We start from the raw sequence: 18601 nt of genomic DNA, 5'->3' as shown, positions 1-18601 counted from the left end.
TTCTCACCCATTCTGAAACAGAGGGGACCAAGATTGTTTCTGGAATTTTGCATACCAAATTCTAGTACAGTGGTACCTCTGATTATGAATTTAATTCATTCCGGAGGTCTGTCCTTAACCTGAATCCATTCTTAACCTGAGGTACCACTTTAACTAATGGGGCTTCCCACTGCTGCCGTGCCGCCACTGCTAGATTTCTGTTTTCATACTGAAATAAAGTTCTTAACCCGAGGTACTACTTCCGGGTTAGCGGAGTCTGTTACCTGAAGTGTTTGTAACCAGAGTTACCACTGTGTTAGTGGCTGCAACTATTAGTTGATATATCTACTTAGAAGTAGTTATGGATGTGATGACAATCTTATTCCAGGTGCAGAACAATCATAGGCCTATTTATTGAGGAATAAGGCAAAGGTAAAGGGACGCGGATGGTGCTGTGGGTTAAACCACTGATCCTAGGGCTTGCCGATCAGAAGGTTGGCGGTTCGAATCCCCGCAACGGGGTGAGCTCCCTTTGCTCGGTCCCTGCTCCTGCCAGCCTAGCAGTTCGACGCAGTGAAATGTGGTATCCAAGGTCTCCCTTAAGCAGTGGGAGACTGCACTGTGCTTTTAATGCATGCTTATGCTGTAATTGTCTGTTTGATGTTTGAACACCTGCTCAACCCCTCCCCCCCCATTTACAGAAAACGTGTCTGGAAAGATGCAAAATGAAAGGTAACACAATATCTGCTTTGAAGACTGAGGCACTGGAAGAGGGGGGGAGCGATGACACATGTTCTACATGTAGCTTTGCATTTCAAGTATGCATACCAGCTTGACCCAAGCGCCTTCTTCCAAGGAAGCCAGAAAGGAATTCTTCCCTTCAAGATTGAAATGTCAGAATGGAAGCTGCTGTGCATATTGAGGACAAACTTCTATCATTAAGGGCACAGCAGGAAAGGGGCAAAATACATTCTAATAAGATACCTGCAATGAGATTTCTCAAACGTTCTATAAAGACGCTACCCACTGACTGATACAAATTGCAGGGCAATGGGTTTTTTTGAATTTTTTTCCATTTCAATAATAATAATAATATTTTTTTCCCCACTTCTTAGGTTGGGAGAGCCAACATGGTGGTGCCCTCCAGATGTTGTTGGACTACTGTTCCTGCTCTGGCATCTGGAGTGGCGCACATGCTGTGCACCCAGGGGTGGAGCTATAATAATAATAATAAATTTTATTTATACCCCGCCCTCCTCAGCCAAGACCAGTCTCAGGGCGGCTAACACCAGGTATAAAATAATTGATTGAAATACAACTTAAAAAACAAGATTAAAATACAATATTAAAATGCAGTCTCATTTCAGTAGGAACTCAAAGCAAAAACTTTTTGGGGGATGAAAACGTCAAGTCTTCACCAAGGCCAACTATCCAGACTGGTCCTACATGGGCCAGAAAAAAAAAATGGCACCTCCTTCCCCACAGCACCTCCTTCCTCCACCAGTGTCTAGGCAGCAAAGATCAAGGATGCAGGAAACTGTAGTCCAAAAACTGGGGGGACACGTTGACTACTCCATTCTCTTTGCTGGTGTTGTGTTCCAGAGTTCAGCCCATCAAGCCTTAAAACACTTGCAGAATGGGGTAGGTTATAAACAAACAAGCATGAACTGGACTGTGCTGTGCTGCTGGGGGCAGGGGGTTGAATGCAGCCAGATGCAGAGAGAAAGAGATGAGGCTCAGCAATCAACACAACGAAATTACAACCTGTTTGGGGTTCCTTGGGACAGTAGTTAGGAACACAGAAAGCTGCCTTGTACTGAGTTCGGGCATTGGTGCATCTAGCTCAGTAATTCCAGCTCTTTAGCTGCTGCTGCTGCTTCTTCTTCTTCTTCTTCTTCTTCTTCTTCTTCTTCTTCTTCTTCTTCTTCTTCTTCTTCTTCTTCTTCTTCTTCTGTGATCCCTTGTAGCCGAGTAAGATAGTCTTCCATAAACACAGTTTTAACAATGAGTCCGTAGGTGACTGTGGAGGCCAATTCTGGATCCACACGTCCTTCCACTGTGGAAACATTGGTTTCCAGGCAGGAGTTGATCACGGTGTGTATTTGCCAAGCGTGCCTTCCTCTTAGTTTCACCCTTTCATTCTGAGTTCGAGTGTCTTCAAAGCCCATGACACTTTTTGTAAAGGCTGTTCTCCAATTGGAGCACTCGCAGGCAATTGTTTCCCAATTGTTGGTGTTTATATTACATTTTTTTTAAAATTGCCTTGAGAGAGTCTTTAAACCTCTTTTGTTGACCACCAGCATTACGCTTTCCATTTTTAACTTCAGAATAGAGTAGTTGCTTTGGAAGCTCTTTAGATTAGATTCCTCCCAGCCCTTCTCAGAGATGCTGGTGACTGAAAACAGGCACTCTGCCACTGAGCTGCAGATCATCCCTGCCCCTTCTCACTATAACTTACACGGTTTATTTATTTTAACAAAAAGTGGGGTGGGGAAGTCTTCGTAAGTCCCTTACTCTCAAAGCTCCATAACTCTGCTCAGGTGACTCAAGACAGCCTCAGTGGCACTCTGTACCTGTCCAGGTGCCCCTCAGCCTCAGCATGTGACCATCACCCTCAAAGGTGCCGAAGGACACCTTTCCACCAAAAGTGACCAAATGAACAGTAAACCCACCTTATCTGCTCCCCCCTCCTTTCTCATTCTCCCTCTTCTTTTAATTAGACCAGGTAGCAAAAGCCTGTCCAGTCTCTGAGTAGACCGGAACAACTGTCAGCCGTGCACTGCCAACACAAAGTTTGAACAAGGAAGTTGGGGAAGAAACTCTGCTTCTGAATGACAGAACTGGTTCACATATGTTTTTGGCCTCGCGAAAGGAACAGCGTTAGCAAGTTGTGCCTGCAAAAAAATAGCCTCAGAGATTACTTTTCTGAAGCTTTGCACTACATTTCCTTCACAATTCCCCATGGGGAAAATCAGAGCTGGAAAGTCACATATTGAAACAAGAAGGAAAGGGGAGATAGAGAGGTGGAGAAAAGGAACCAAGACAGGATAATTGCACCAATTCCTACCAGCTGAGAAAGCAAAAATAAACATGGGAAGCCTGAAGATTATTTGACGTATACATATAGTGTGACACACAAAGGAGTAAAGGGAAATGGGAACTTGAGAAATTTTATGTCTGTAAATTCCAGTACAAACTGGTCTGATCCACACCTGTGGACTAATGCATGGATCACAATATTGATCCTTCACATTCTACAATTCTCCAAAATGAGCATTCTTGGCTAATGAGTCATCTTGGCTAAGAAATAATAATACCAAAATGTATTGCAAAATGCTAACTTTAGAATAAAATGGGCATTTGCCTATGAATTTCTGTGCTTTCCTTTTAATCACAGATTAACACAGAAAGGGGACACGGTGGACTAATGAACAAGCACATGTCAAACTGACATAGACTGAAAATAGACTTCCAGAAAAAATATATATACCATAATTCACATAGTTGAGAAAACATATTCACTTAATATTTCATTCTGATTGAACAAAGAGAGGTAGATTGGTGTTCTGGATAAAATGCATATTCCCAGTTCAGATAAAGGACAGTAACACTGGCTGGACATGGGGAGCCTGTGCTGATCTCAGCTTTATTCTTGTTTTCCACTGTTCCCCTGCAAGGGCTCACTCTCCTTCACAAGAAGGGGAGTGCTAGAGCTGATAACATCTCTCAAAAAATACAAAACCCAGAAGCAAGCGGATACGATGACAAGTATGTATGAATGCAGGCTTAATGGCTCAGATTCCACTACCATGGTTTCAGAATGGAAGAGTGGCAGTTTTGTTCAGGTGCATGGACATAAACTCAGTGGTCTTACCAGCCAAAAGTTTCAAGACTTGATGGACAAAGTTCCAACTCCAAAGAGTATTGGTCTTTTGATGCTTTCCAAAACAAACTGCAATTATTTCAAAACGCAGTCACCAGGAAGCCGGTAGGAGCAAAGCTGCCTCACTGCACTGTTGACTCATGTTAAGTTTGTGGTCTACTAGGACCCCTAGATCCTTTTCACATTTACCATTGTCAGAAATAAACACAACTACTTTCTACATTCGTGTCTCTTGGCAAAAGGGGAAAAAAATATTTCCTTGACTCTTGGAGGGATGACTAGCAACAGGATCTCCAAAGCACAAAGATTTCAATTTTTATTTCATTTTATTATTATTTTTTTGCTTTGCTATGTTCCCAGCAGTGCATCCTTAACTTGGATCTTGATACAACAGTAATCCTTTTGGAAAGAAATCTGCTATTTGAGCTTGTGTCTAGCAGCACAACTGGACAAAAGTCAAGGTTTTGTTTTCTACAAGCTTAAGCAAAAGGCAACATTTGAAGCTGCCCCTGTCTCAAGGACCTTCTGTTCTATCTGATGGGATTTAAACGCAAGCTTTTCACTAAAGCTAGTGGCTACATGAGGAGCAGATGCCTGTAACCAAACAAACAGTACACTAATAGGGGAGAAGATAGGAAGGGAAATGCCTAGGATCACCTTATGTAATATAGTTTCAATCGGCTGCAGAGCTGAGTTAAAGCACCCAAGCACAAAGGCCTCACTTTAGAGACTAGCCTGGGGGAATGTTGGTTTTCGAGTATGTGAGATGTGTTGCCATCAACAATCCTCTTTTTGCATTTTAGTTTCTTTCACTTTGGACACTTTACTGCAGTTCAGCTGCCACCAAATACTACCTAATTTGTCTCACTGTCCCATTATTTCATGCAATTTACACAAGTTAAAGTTAATTAACAATGTAATAGTTTCCACACCTTTAATTTCAATGCAAAGGAAATGCAGTTCAAATGACGGACAAAATGCCATTGATTACATATCATTTGCAGACTGAAAACAACAATGAACGCCAGTCGGAATTGATTTCTGTTCTGGACATGGGATGAATAAATGAACATTGGTAATTTCCACTTCTTTTTCCATTTCCATTGGATTTCATGCCCCTGAAGATTTCCCATGAGGAAATGTAGCCCTCAGGCTGAAAAGCATTCCACCTTCCTGGCTAGGGCACCATCTGGTCTAGGACTAGGGCTGTGAGGAAAGACATGAAAATGAACTTCCAGAAGCTTCAGCAGCCTGCCTGACACTGGGTTCCTCATCAGGACCAGCAAATGCAGAACAATTTGTGCAAGATAAATGCAAGGAATCAGAATCTGAGTTACTCTGTCACAAAAACATGGTTTTTCCAGAACTGTAAAATATTAACAGGTATGGATCCAAGCATTATACCGCTTAAATGAAAAGTGAGGTTCTCGGTGGCAGCATTTGCTGTGGTTGTTCTGTCCAGCTGTGAGCAAGTATTTGGTTTATGGGTGGCCATAGTTTTTTTGGTCTTTCATCCTACAAGCAGCAAGTAGCTTTTACTCAGCAAGGAAACTAGGCCAAATGGAATGTGTCCAGAGGAAGATTGGGAAGGAGACCAAGTCCTATGAGGAATGGTTGAAGGAGTTGGGCATGTTTGCCCCAGGGAAGAGACAATATGATGGCCATCTTCAAATATCTGAAAGGCTGCCACCTAAGTGATGGATCAATTTTTGTTTTCTTTTGCTCCAGAGGAAAGGACACAAACCACTGAGTTTTAATTTCCAAGAAAGGGGATTTTGAGTCAACATTAGGAAGAAACCTCCTGGTGGAATGAACTGCTTTAACAGTGGAACAGATAAAAGGTGATAGACTCTTGTTTCCTAAACAGGCTGGGTGGCTATCTTTAAGGTGTGTAGTAGCAGTGGATTTCCAGCACCAGCAGGTGGATGAGATGACCTTTGAGGTCTCTTCCACCTCTATGACTCTGTGATGCATTTGAGCTAACATGCATAGTGCAAAAATACACATAGAAATACAGGGGTTTACCTAATGAGTAGCCATAGCAAAGAGTTCATTTCTTGCACAGCAAGACATTCAAGCAGGAAACAGCCTGATGGATTCATAGGAACGGAACTCAATAGATGTTCACAGGTCTGTACACCAAGGAGTCTCGCTCTACAAGAACAATCATTGCTTGCAAGGGTTTAGTAACCTCTGCTCTGCAGGCCTATTTAGGCCTGGTATGAGTTCCAACTTAGCCTGCAAAGCCGTTTTCTCAAAACCACATGCACTTACCCCACACCTGACTTCACATGTGATGTCAGGCACACGGCAGATAAGCGTGTGATTCCAACGGAACCATCAGGCACTTAAAGTGAGCTCCTGATGGTTCCTTTGCAAGTGGGGCTCACTGACAAGAGCTGATCAGCGCTGACAGCCAGGCCCACTGGGATTGGCTGCACCAGCAAGTTCCGCATCAGGAACCTGCTAGTGCAGCTTAAGGGGCCTTGCTGTCAGCTTTGCCAGTCTTCAGAGGGAAAATGTCAGTTTGCAGGCATGGTCTGAATCCGAACTGCCATCTGCAAACAAACTTCAAGGAGGCTTGCTCTGTCTGATCAGCTGATCAGCGATTACAGTGAGGCCCTTTGAAGTCGTGAAGTGGCAGAATGATAACAGCAGGTGATTGACAGGTGGATGGAGGCTCTTGATTACAAGCAAGTAAGAAATCCTCAGTCAGGCAAGTAACTGTGCAGGCGCAGCTGCAGATACGAGGCTCAAGAGTCATGGTACATCTGCTCAAGATGCTCAGAGTAGGACAAAAGCAACGAAGACGTCCCAACAAGTTTCCCAAACGCTGCCTGCCAAGTTTTAAAAGATGCGGTATAGCATGGCTCAGCCACAAGACTCACTCACCTTGCGGGGATGTCAGGATTGCAAACGTGTTTGGGCTTCTGTTCAGTTGCCGTCACCTCTGGTTCTGCCTCCCCACTCAGTTAATTGTTTGTTGAGGGACATTTTACCAGATCCAATTCCAGCTAGCAGTTGGTATCTCCTGTCCTAGATCTCTTTTCCAATTATTTCAATAAGAATTAATTTATGTTTCCCTATGTCTAGAACTGCATGGGGTATGTGAATGCCTGAGCAGTGCCTTCAGCTAACCCCCAAACAGAAACAGAATTCTGCCTTATAACCAAGTAAGACCATTGGTCCATCTAGTTCAGTATTGTCTACAGTTCTCAAACTTTCTATCTCTAGGTCTCACTTCAGAGGACTGAGGCCCACCAACTGCAAAATGGTGATGGGGGAAGGCAGAGTTTGACACTGGCAATTACTAACATCCCTTTGTATTGATATTCAATCCGTTTTAGGAAATAGTTCTCTGTTTCTGATCCATGCCACTTGTACATTTCTTTTTATTCAATTTCTGCATCGATCCATATTTAAGGCTAGGGGAGAGAGACACCACTCAAAATTCTAATCTGCAAATTAGTTTGAGAGATGTGGATCAAGTTGATTCACATAGGAATTTGCAAAGATCAAATTCTTCAAACATCTCCATTCCAAAATCAAAAGAGGAGTCTGTAGGTTCACTGCTAATCTGGACATACAAAGAACAGAAGGACGTATCTTTCACTCTGTGCGACCTTCCTTTGACACCATCTGTTTCTGAGCAACTGATACATGTTGGACCATCCCAAGTAATCATTGATAAATTATTCACCACAGGAGGAATCCAAAACTTCCCTTCCAGCCAATATAACCCTTTCTATGGACTTCAAAGGATTTGAGCTCCAAGCAAAAGACATCGGCAGAATGAATTTCAAAGCTATGAACACACACGCACAGAGGCTCCTTTGTCGACTGATTTCACTGCAGACAACTCTCTCCAGTCTGAAACATGAATCATAGACTTGGCTGTGAGTCTTAATTTAAGGGACAGAAAGGGAGGGGAAAAACTTTGACTTCCCATGAAAGCTATTTACCTTGAATGCAAAGTCCTTCGGTGCAGTTCTCTGACTCTTGGCTTGGACCTTCACAGAATTTCCCACCATTCCGTGGAGGTGGAGCACTGCATTCCCGGATCCTCATGTGCTCACACTCGGGACTGCAGACCGACCATTCACTCCACACCTCCCAGCCGCCATCCACTAAACAGAAAAGAAGGAATTAACTGTTGCTTTAAATGGCAGATTGTTTGATCCAAAACTCGTTTGGGGCACTTTGGTAATACAGTGGTACCTCGCAAGACAAATGCCTTGTAAGACGAAAAACTCGCAAGATGAAAGAGTTCTTCGTTTTTTGAGTTGCTTCACAAGACGAATTTCCCTATGGGCTTGCTTCGCAAGACGGAAACGTCTTGCAAGTTTGTTTCCTTTTTTGAGCCTTTTTTGAGGTTTTTGAAGACTTTGGTGATTTTTGAAGCTTTTCCAAAACTTCTTTTGCAGCCATTTGGTAAGTTAAACTTTAAAAACTTTTTTGGGGGGTTTTGGATTTTGGGTTGGAATCCGTGTTTCGCAAGACGAAAAATTCGCAAGATGAAAAAACTCGCAGAACGAATTAATTTCGTCTTGCGAGGTACCACTGTATAGGTGAACTCCCATGTAGGCAAGATAGATGAAATCCTTACCCCATCATTTCTCAAATTTATCCCAATTTTCCCTTCCATTGGAAGGTGGTACACACTCCATTATATGCTTGCTTTTTTTGTTTGTTTTGTTTTGTTTTAAAAGCAGAGGTTGGATGGTTACCTATCAGGGATGTTGTAGTAGTGAATATTTTGCATCACCAAGGAGTTGGACTAGATGATACTTGAGGTCATTTTGAACTCTGTGATTCCCTGATCCATCAAACCCAGATCTGAGAAACCTGTGGATCTCCAGATGTTGTTTGCCCCAACTCCCATAATCCCTGCAGTGGCCATGCTTGCTGGGGCTGATGGGAGTTGGTCCACTATCATCTGGAGTGATGCAGAGTCACCAGCCCTGATCTAGCCTGCAATCTGATTTATTTTATCTCCGTAATGTTCAGCCAACCATAGATCACCTGCAAACTTTCTGCTCCTTATATCTAGAGCTCCCTCTTAAAACACACATGCAATGCCTTCAAACACTTCTTGGAATTCAACTTCTCCCACACAGTTATCAAGACAAACCCTTAATCCAATGGTGAAGAACTTTAGCCCTCTAGTTCTTGATGGATTCCAGAGCCAATCAGCCATAGCCAATGGTCAAGGATCATGGGAGGTGTAGTCCAGCAGTGATGTATAGGTCCTCCTGTCCAGTGACTCATGGTTATATATTCTGTGTGTGTCCTCAGGAGGACCATTGAGATCAACAGACTTTGAGTAAAATTTAATTTAACACAATCCAGTATCCCAATGTCTTAGCATAACTAAGCCTAAATAGGTATAACTAATCTGAATACAAAAAAAAAAATTCCTTCCAGTAGCACCTTAAAGACCAACTAAGTTAGTTCTTGGTATGAGCTTTCGTGTGCATGCACACTTCTTCAGATACACAGAAGTGTGCATGCACACGAAAGCTCATACCAAGAACTAACTTAGTTGGTCTTTAAGTTGCTACTGGAAGGAATTTTTTTTGTTTTGACTATGGCAGACCAACACGGCTACCTATCTGTAATCTGAATACATAAACCTTGTTTTAGATCATGCATAAGCTGCAGTGTCCCTCAGGCTTACATGCTCCTGCTCCCCAACTCCTCATCCCCAAGTAAGATGCAGAGAATGAAAGTTCAAAAGCTTACATTTTTGAACAAACCATTGTTCACCTCAGTATCTTGTTGGCAGCATGGAATCTATATTCTAGTTTAGGGGTAACCAACATGCTGTTTTTCAGATGTTGTGGAATCCCATAAATCCCAGCCAGTATGGTCTGTGATCAAGGACAGGCATAGGCAAACTCGGCCCTCCAGATGTTTTGAGACTATAATTCCCATCATCCCTGACCACTAGTCCTGTTAGCTAGGGATGATGGGAGTTGCAGTCCAAAAAAAAACATCTGGAGGGCCGAGTTTTCCTATGCCTGATCATGGAGTATGGAAGCTATACTACAGCAACACAGCAGGTGTTTATAACTATCCCTGAGCTGCAACATTTCAGCTTACAGGAGTAAAACCTATGTTTGAATGCTTTGCTGTAGAATAATCCCCTAACCACAGAAAACTAGAATGTCAGGGACAACAGCAGGCTAGAACTCTTCTCCCTGACATCTAGCTTTGTATGTGCACAGAAGGTTTATATGTAACTATTAACTGAACACATAAAGCTGAATGGTCCATCTGTTTGTGTTATATACTAGACCTCAATTACACCATGCAAAAAAGGTGAATAAAATCTTTTTGTTGGGGGGGGAACCTCACAAAAAAACTAGTGAAGTTGAATTTAAAGCTCAAAACTGCTGTACAAGATTACACGTGCTAAAATTTATCTGCTATCAAAGAGAAGCCTAAATGGCTTCTTTTAGGTTGTATCTCTTCCCCAAATTTCTGTGCTATTTTCCCCCATTCATTTGGGCTGCAGCTACAATGTTTTTGAGAGGGAGAGAAAGATTGCCTGAAGCAAAAAAAGAAGGAGGAAAGAAGCAGAAGCAAAAAAGATCTTGGGAGGAATACTGACAGCTGGAGACTCGTTTTCAGACTTATTTGGAATCATAGGAAAGGGTTCATAGTTGACCAATTTTACATCATTTGCTTTCATCATTAACCACTAGAGAAATCTGCGATCACATGATGTCCCATCTCACATGATGCAGAAGGAAAAGCAATTTGGAATGCAAAACATATCAAAATGTTTATTTCAACAGAAAGGCCAAGTCGAACAAGCTGATGTATTGGGGTCCATAATTGCTCTACTCAAGCCCCAAAGTGGGTCACAGGATAGGGCAGACCTACTGTGCTATCTTATTGGCAAGTGGGTTGCCATTGCTAACCAGGAAGGAGAGGTTGGAGCAGTGCAAACATGCCTGTGGAGCCAATCCTGCTTCTGCATTTGCACTGCACCAACCTCTTCTCCTGCCTAGTCAACAGTGACCCACTTGCTAGAAAACAAGAAAAGTGACTCCACCCAGCCCAACATGAGGTTTTTCAAACTTGACCAAAGCATGGTTGGCATTAGGTCCAAATAGTCCCTTAGAGTGAAGGGAATAGCAGTTCAAAAATCCAAGGTCCAATCAGCTCTAGGGGTTGAGATAATCTGACATGTGCCTGAAACATGACAGCTAGCCTTGCAGTTCTCTTGCTAATACCCACAAGATATTCAGGATCAATATGTCTAACAACTGGCTTAGAACAGCTCACTTCCTGTCTTACAGTCTTTGCAACTCCCTGTTCAGCTCTTTTTCATGTTACCCGTGTCCCAATTATGCATGTTAACAGAAGCAGTTCAAAAGAAATGCTAGATTCAATAAATTCCAATTTAAAGCCCGTAGATATGAAACAGACACCCGCAGTGTTCAATGAGTTTTGGATAATGAAACCTAAAGAAAGTATGCATGCATTTTTAAAACTGGACAGTGCATATTGGTAAATTTTCATTTTTTTGGGTGGTGGTGGAAACCTCAAGCATACAGGAAAACACATAGATGACATAGATGACCATTGGCCACACTCCCTGGTATATCATGTAATGGATTGTAGGCTAACATGTTTTTTTAAAAAGGAAAACATTTGTGATTTTTGTTTAATCCTCATGAAAATTCATCAGCATTTTAGTGTGAACTAATAATACACACCTTTGTTTGCAGTTTTCACCAATAAACACATTTTCCAAGCATTTTGTGTGAGTGTTTCTTCACAGATATGCATCAAAATGCACACTTTCCCCTAACAAATTTTTATATAAACTAGTTGATTGTAAAAAAAAAAAAAAATCACCAAAAAGAAAAAAGAAAAAGTGTGAATTTCCAAGGACAGCGTATTTCATTTCATGCATTGTTTCGGAAACTGTGTCCTTAGGTATGTCTGCATGAGAATGTAAAATGAACTGAATTTATTTTGCATCCCTGCCCTCAGGAGGAGCTCAGGAGGATAACAGCCCCATCTCCCCAACTTCAACCATGGGCCTGTGAACCATTTATTATTATTATTTTTCCAAAAATTTCATTGGTTTTAACAGATATAACATATAAAACATACAAAAGAAAACACATTACAATACTACAAGAAAGAAAGAAAAAACAAAAATAAGAACACATATTCCTTCTAAAGTTCATTTTAAATTCCATTGTTAACTGACTTCCTCAACTCCCCCCTAACTGAGTTTCCTTGTATCACCTTGTAGCAGTTTTCCAAGATCATCTTTCTACTACAGTTTACTGGGCCTGTGAACCATTTAAATGTAGGCCTGCCAGACCTCACCCCATTGGCTCTGCTCCACAAGGCCTCCTCTCCCCAGCCTCCTCTCGCCTCAACTGTTACCTGGGGCAGCCATTCCACCAGGCTGCCTCAGTGGGAGAGTTAAGACCCAGGGCTCATGTCTCCAGCTCTGCCAGAGGCTTAGTTCCATTAGGCACTTCCTGCCTCTGAACAGTGCCAGGTGGTCATTAGAAGAACAACTGTTTAGAAACTGGTGCCTGTGTCTGGATTCTGATTTTCCTCTTCCCTCCCAGTCCCTTTTGCCTTGTGTGGTGTGTGTGCTTAGATTGTAAGCCTGCATGTAGGGACTGTCTTTCTTTGACTGTACGTAAGTCACCCCAGGCTCACTGGAAGGACAGATTGTGAAGCTGAAACTCCAATACTTTGGCCACCTCATGAGAAGAGAAGACTCCCTGGAAAAGACCCTGATGTTGGGAAAGATGGAGGACACAAGGAGAAGGGGAAGACAGAGGACAAGATGGTTGGATAGTGTTCTCGAAGCTATCAGCATGAGTTTGACTAAACTGCGGGAGGCAGTGGAAGACAGGGGTGCCTGGCGTGCTCTGGTCCATGGGGTCACGAAGAGTCGAACATTACTAAACAACTAAACAACAACAAGTCACCCCAGGAGCCTTTTAGCCTTTATTACTCTAAATAAATAGTAAGAAATACCATCTCTCTCACCAGGACACAGTGAAGTGCAGGTAATTTTCTGCACAGACATTCCTTCGCAGAAAGCACCTCCGTTGAGAGGAGCTGGGTTTGTACAGGTCCGTGACCTCTTCTGCCATCCTCTGCCACATCGTACGTTGCAGTTGGACCACTCTGTCCATGAAGACCAGCCTCCATTCACTGCAACCAGAACACATATAGGGAGATGGGGGAGTAGGGAGGAGACGGAGATCACATTAACATTTGAAAAGAACAAACCTTCATTTCATGCCCTTCCATTCTCAAGCTCTCTTTTTAAAAGGAAAAAAAGAAAAAAAAGTTCCTGCATGTTAAATTCCAAAGCTCAGTTGTAGACACTGCTGCCTAAATAACACTGGGATGCAATTATCTAAAGAACTTGGTGTCAATGTGTGGTCATGTTTGAAGGAGGCAGACTCATATGCCAGGAGGTGCTGAGGATGACAGGGAGATGGTTTTTGAGAAAGGAGAGGCTACCACCCTAATTCTCTCCAAACACATTCCACTTAAGGCACAATCAGATTCCCCAAAAGGCAAAAAAATAATAATGAACGGAGGTTGTCTAGGCATCTATCTGACTTAATGAAATATAATTCTGCACTTTAAAGAGAACAAAGGCAGCCAAGCACAAAAGAGGCAGGAAACTTTCTCTTCCAGTTCAGATATGGCTGTTTGAAAAGCAACATTAGGGGTCCATACTAAGTATGAATAACAAGCTCTCCTATAGAGAAAGAGCTGTTACAAGGAACCATAGATGCACAATTTTATTTTGACCGACCCATGGCGGGAGGAATTTCCCCTCCCACCAAGGGCCACATTACCTTGAGGGTAATCTTTTGAGTGCCACATGAAAGTCCCCTGTCCAAAACCTTAGAGAGTAATTGCCAGTCAGGGCAGACAAGACTGAGCTACATGGACCAATGGTCTGCCTGGGTAGACAGAATCTTCTCCATGTGGCAACATCTAGATGCTGAACCATCGGCTTTGCATGAAGAAATTCAGTCCCCAGCATCTTCAGGTAGGTCTGGGAGAGACCCCCGTCTGAAACCGTGGAGAGTCACTGCCAGTCTGACTTGGCATAAGGCAATTTCCTATGCTCCTATCTCTGCCACCCTCCCTCTGCTTTAAATGAATATTGCAAATGGGGCCCTGGGTAATTCTTTTTTAGTATTTCCTTATTTGTTACATTTCTTTCTCCTCTTTCCACCAAATGGCCCTCCAAGGTGACTAACAGCAATAACATATAAATTAAGATCAGTTTTGTCTAGGAAAATCCAGAGGAGGGAGATTGAGCAAACAGTTGGCCATCTTTATTAACTTCGGTGTGTCTACTCTGAGTAGAACTTGCATTGGATGCAGCACAAAGAGTCTTCTGGCACCTTAAAGGTGAACTAATTTACTATTGTATTAATTTTCATGGACTATGGTCCATTTCATCAGTAGCATGAAGTGTTATCCTGAATTTTAGGTGTATATATACACTTGGCAGATTGTGAAGTGAGGTTAAGGGGAAATGTAATGCAGAAAATGTACAGACAGTGATAATTACATACTTAACAGTGGTTATTCATAAAATAGTTGCCTGTGACATTGAAAACTGTTTAGGGAATCAGCGTTGTTAAGTATGTAATTATCACTGTACTTTTCTGCATTTCATTTCCCCCTGAACCCACTTTTACTACCCCCCCCCACAAAAAAACCCCATGTGTCTATCTGAACACACACCTGGATAAAATGGCTTAAATCTAATGAAGTGGAATATACTCTATAAAAGATTATGCCATAATAAAATTGTTTATTTTTAACTTGCCACAAAATCCATTTTATTTTTGCCATAAAACACCCCCTTAAGAACTGAGGCTGTCCATGGGCCAAGAACGACTCGCCATCTGTTCTCTTTGAACTTAGTTGCCAGTTTGTGGTCAGTGTTGCAGTTGTTTGTGGGGGGTTTTAAGACCCCCACACTTCCTTTTTCTTTTCTTTCCCCCTTTTATTTCATAGTGAATGCCATCCTTCAAAAAAAAACAAAAACCCAACCACAACCAAAGACACACAATGATTCAGCACTTGGAATGAAGTAGCTCAGTCCAAAGAAGTTTACTGAGCTAGTTGAAAAGTCTCTGACCTACATCTTAAAATAGCTCCCATACTTTTCTTTTTAAAAAGTGCTTCAATCAGAGATCTAGAAAAAAAGTTAGAAAGCAAAATGTGGAGACAATTTCCTAAAGCTTAATGGGAAGATATGGAGACATTGCTATTGCTAAGGATGCTTAGTCATTTAATCACTGCTGCTAAGCAATCAGAAGGAAGCAATGTGAGGCACTTCCCACATATTTCTTGGTGAAAAGATTTGTTCTCCTCCAACAGGAGCAGTGTATTTTAGAACTGTGTGACTGGCACACATTAAACAGGGTAATTCTTTTCTGTTATGGAAACACAATTATGGGGAAAGCTTCACTAGATGATATTCAGTCTTAAAAATGTCTTAGTTGTGTGTCCTATGTTCTGCTTTTGAACCCAATATTTCAGCACAACAGCTTGTAACATTCTGAATGCTGATTTATAAAAAGGTTTTTTTGCAGAGGATAAACTTCGTATGAATTAAAAAGAAATCATCCAGATGAACTCAGACCGAAACAGTTTGTTTTGTAAAAGTATGAACTTTAATAGGAATGAGTTCCTTTTTGGAATGCATGAACTTGAAATAGAACTAGTTCCTTTCTAATTGACACTTTTTAAGCACTGTAGTGAACATTGTCGCCAAGTCAGTTCGGTAATTAGTTATTTCACATATTCAGTTAACACTATATATTGGACCTTGCCAGTTTGTAATGGCTTTTTAGTGAAATAGGTGTTAAGTTGTCAAGGAGGTGTGCTCCCAAGTATTCTCGTGAATTTCTGGGACTGCCAATCAAACAATGGGGTTTAAAAGCTTTTCTTTAATGGCTTTTAAACTGATCTTGCTGTTAACTGTTTATTCTATTCACTAATTAAAATGCATATCACAATTTCCTGGTCCAAATTATATTTTTAGAATAGCTAAGGAGGGGTTTTCTACTAATCATTAATCACAGATAAGTATTTGGGGGAGGGGGGGTGGAATCCAAAAATACAAAGCAATCTCGATCCAAGGAGTCCCTTTTCACATGTACAGTAGAAGCACCTTCTAAACTCTGCTTCAGCCTTGTGAAGGAGGAACATACATTCATTTCATGATCAATAGAATAATGAAACAAATGCAGCTAAAATGAATTCCTTCCCATTCACAAACTGAGTTCAGAAGGGACGTCTAAGCATTTCTTCCTATCTTGAATCCATTTACTTTTTGTTTTGTTTTGTTTCTCCTAAATGCTGCACGTAGATCAATCGCATTGTCTGATGCTTTTGTTTACTTGTGTGTCTGTGAAGAGAAAACACACAGAGAGACAAGTAAAAGTGTCAAACAATCTGATAAGTCTTCTTATCTGCGTAGAACCCACTAGTTATGCCAAGCCCAAGCCCTAGAAATAATGCTTATACTTGATGATAGTGTTATTATTATTATTTCTTAATAAAATTTGTATACTGCCTTTCATCTGAAGATGACAGGGCTGTGCACAATACCAATCAACAGGTTAGCATTTGCAAGCTAAGAAGTTATAGCATTTCACACCCACTGACCGTACACCACAACAGTGGCAGACAGGCTTCTTCTCTTGGCAACTATGTTGGCTGCCATACATGTGTAGTTCCCAGAATCAGAGAGGCGCGCTTGGCGGATGATCAGGTTGTGATCTGCTCGGGTGTCAATGTTCTCATCCTGCTCAGCATCAACAGGTTCTTCATTCTTCAGCCATTCCACCTGGAGAGATGAAACATGAAGGGTGGATTAATGGGATGGATTTACTTTATTTATATCCCACCTCTCCAGAACTGAAGATGATGGATAACATTAGTCACTTACTGAAACTGATTGGCAGTACAATCAGGGCAGACAGAGGAAAGCATGTTTCCATATCATATGTTCATTGTATAAAATTTACTGCTACAATTTGCAAGGGGGTTAGACAAATTCATGCACAACAGTGATCAGTATTGGGACAAGACATTTTGCTACCTGAGGCAAAGTGCAAAGATGGCAGCCCTCCATTCCACATACAGAAGCCACCTGGAATAAGCTAGCAGACTTGAGGGCAACAAAGTAGTTATGCTGATACAGGGCAGACTATATGGCACACATAGCTCTGCCCTGCAGCATTTGAGAGCTGAGGAGGGCTATCTCCACCGCCTCTTAGCATCTGCTGCCTGAGGAAATTATTACACTTTGCCTAATGGTGGGCTTGGCCCGGTCAGCAATGATGGCTGTATGGAACTTCCATGTTCAGAGACACCATGCCAATGAATATCAGTTCAAACAAGTTACAGCATTTCACATCCACTGAGGAGGCAACAGCAGCTCAGACCTGCTACCTTCATGACCTGCTTATGGACTTCCTGGAAAAATCTAGTTAGACATTATGGAAAAGAAGATGTTATGCTCAATGCACCTTTGATAACATATAGAAGTACTGTTCTTAAATGAAAAAAATAATCCACAACTGTCCTTAAGGGCCTTTTCACACATTGGGTGATATCCAATTAATGTGTCCCATTAGGTCCAGAATTTCTACTTGCACAATGGGACTTTCCCCCATCACCCCTTGTACATTTCCCCCAATCTGTTAGAACAGGTTGGGGAACCCCCTAGAACATATTTAGGGGGTGCACAGGGTAAGGAAAGTGGGAATGCCTTGTTGCAAAATCCTGGAACTGACAAAATGGTTATTTGGTGATATTTGAGTTCTAACCGCTGCATTTTTTGCACGTATGTGAATACGCCTTACTTTTTATTTCAGAAGTTATCTAAAATTGTGAAGCATGAATGTTACCAATAGATTGCAACAAGAAAATCAGACATATGCAAACATACAGAAGCAGAAACGAACTGAGTAATCAAAGGTGGACAAAAAGGAGAGGATGCATATCCGCATTAAACAAATTTAGTCAAAATCTAGAGGAATGATATTAACCAATTAATATTCTACCCTCATTTGGCAATTATGCTCACTTTCTCTCAACTACTTCACATATTTATTGTGAGGATAAGCTGTGTTGGCAGTCCCAAGATCATTGAAGGAAGAGTATGATAAGCATTAAAAAAAAAATGGTACCATGGGATTTCTTGAGTCACAAACAACCAATGGCCTGCTGAACGATGGAGATCACAAACAAATGTGGGATATCTTCAGAGCAAGAGAAGCAAACCCTTCTTATGTTCCTTCCTCCCTAATAAAACTGAAAGAATGCGCTGAGATGGCCATAATGCTAAACCAGTCTTTAGGCTCTCATATTCACCCACTTCCTCCAGCTTGACTGCAAGGAGTCTGACAGTTTTTGCATCCTTTTCTGATTAACCACAGCTTGCCATCTTACCCCAAAGCAGTCAAACTGTGATTGATTTTAACTACTGTTAGTGGAAGCAAGCCAAGTTCAAATGAGGGTTCATGAAGCCGGCTTGTTTCAAGCGTCCACTGCAGTTTATGATTGAAATGGCATGCCAAACACAACCTAAACTGGAAGCAGAAGCTTCAGGTTGCCTCCTTCTCACTGCCATGCATGACACAAGCCTGAGGCTCATTTAGGTTTGTCTTCATAATGATAAACCTGGGATGAGGAACCTGT

The 18601-nt window shown here is 41.8% G+C and overlaps 1 protein-coding gene across 2 annotated transcripts in view; it reads right to left on the bottom strand.

Moving 5' to 3' along the window:
• UNC5D (unc-5 netrin receptor D) overlaps nucleotides 1-18601 on the bottom strand; it is a 405072-nt gene that overhangs the window by 104029 nt on the left and 282442 nt on the right. For both annotated transcript variants that reach the window (XM_081890876.1, XM_081890877.1), the window contains exons 5-7: nucleotides 16562-16742; nucleotides 12896-13063; nucleotides 7825-7989 (exon numbers count right to left, since the gene is read on the bottom strand). In XM_081890876.1, coding sequence (XP_081747002.1) covers nucleotides 7825-7989; nucleotides 12896-13063; nucleotides 16562-16742 — 514 coding nt within the window. The remainder of the gene's footprint in view (nucleotides 1-7824; nucleotides 7990-12895; nucleotides 13064-16561; nucleotides 16743-18601) is intronic.

This window comes from Podarcis melisellensis (assembly GCF_964234715.1).
Source record: "Podarcis melisellensis genome assembly, chromosome: 15".
In the NCBI taxonomy this organism is placed as follows: Eukaryota; Metazoa; Chordata; class Lepidosauria; order Squamata; family Lacertidae; genus Podarcis; species Podarcis melisellensis.
The sequence above is the reverse complement of the archived record's forward strand: the minus strand, read 5'-3'. Positions and strand labels throughout refer to the sequence as shown.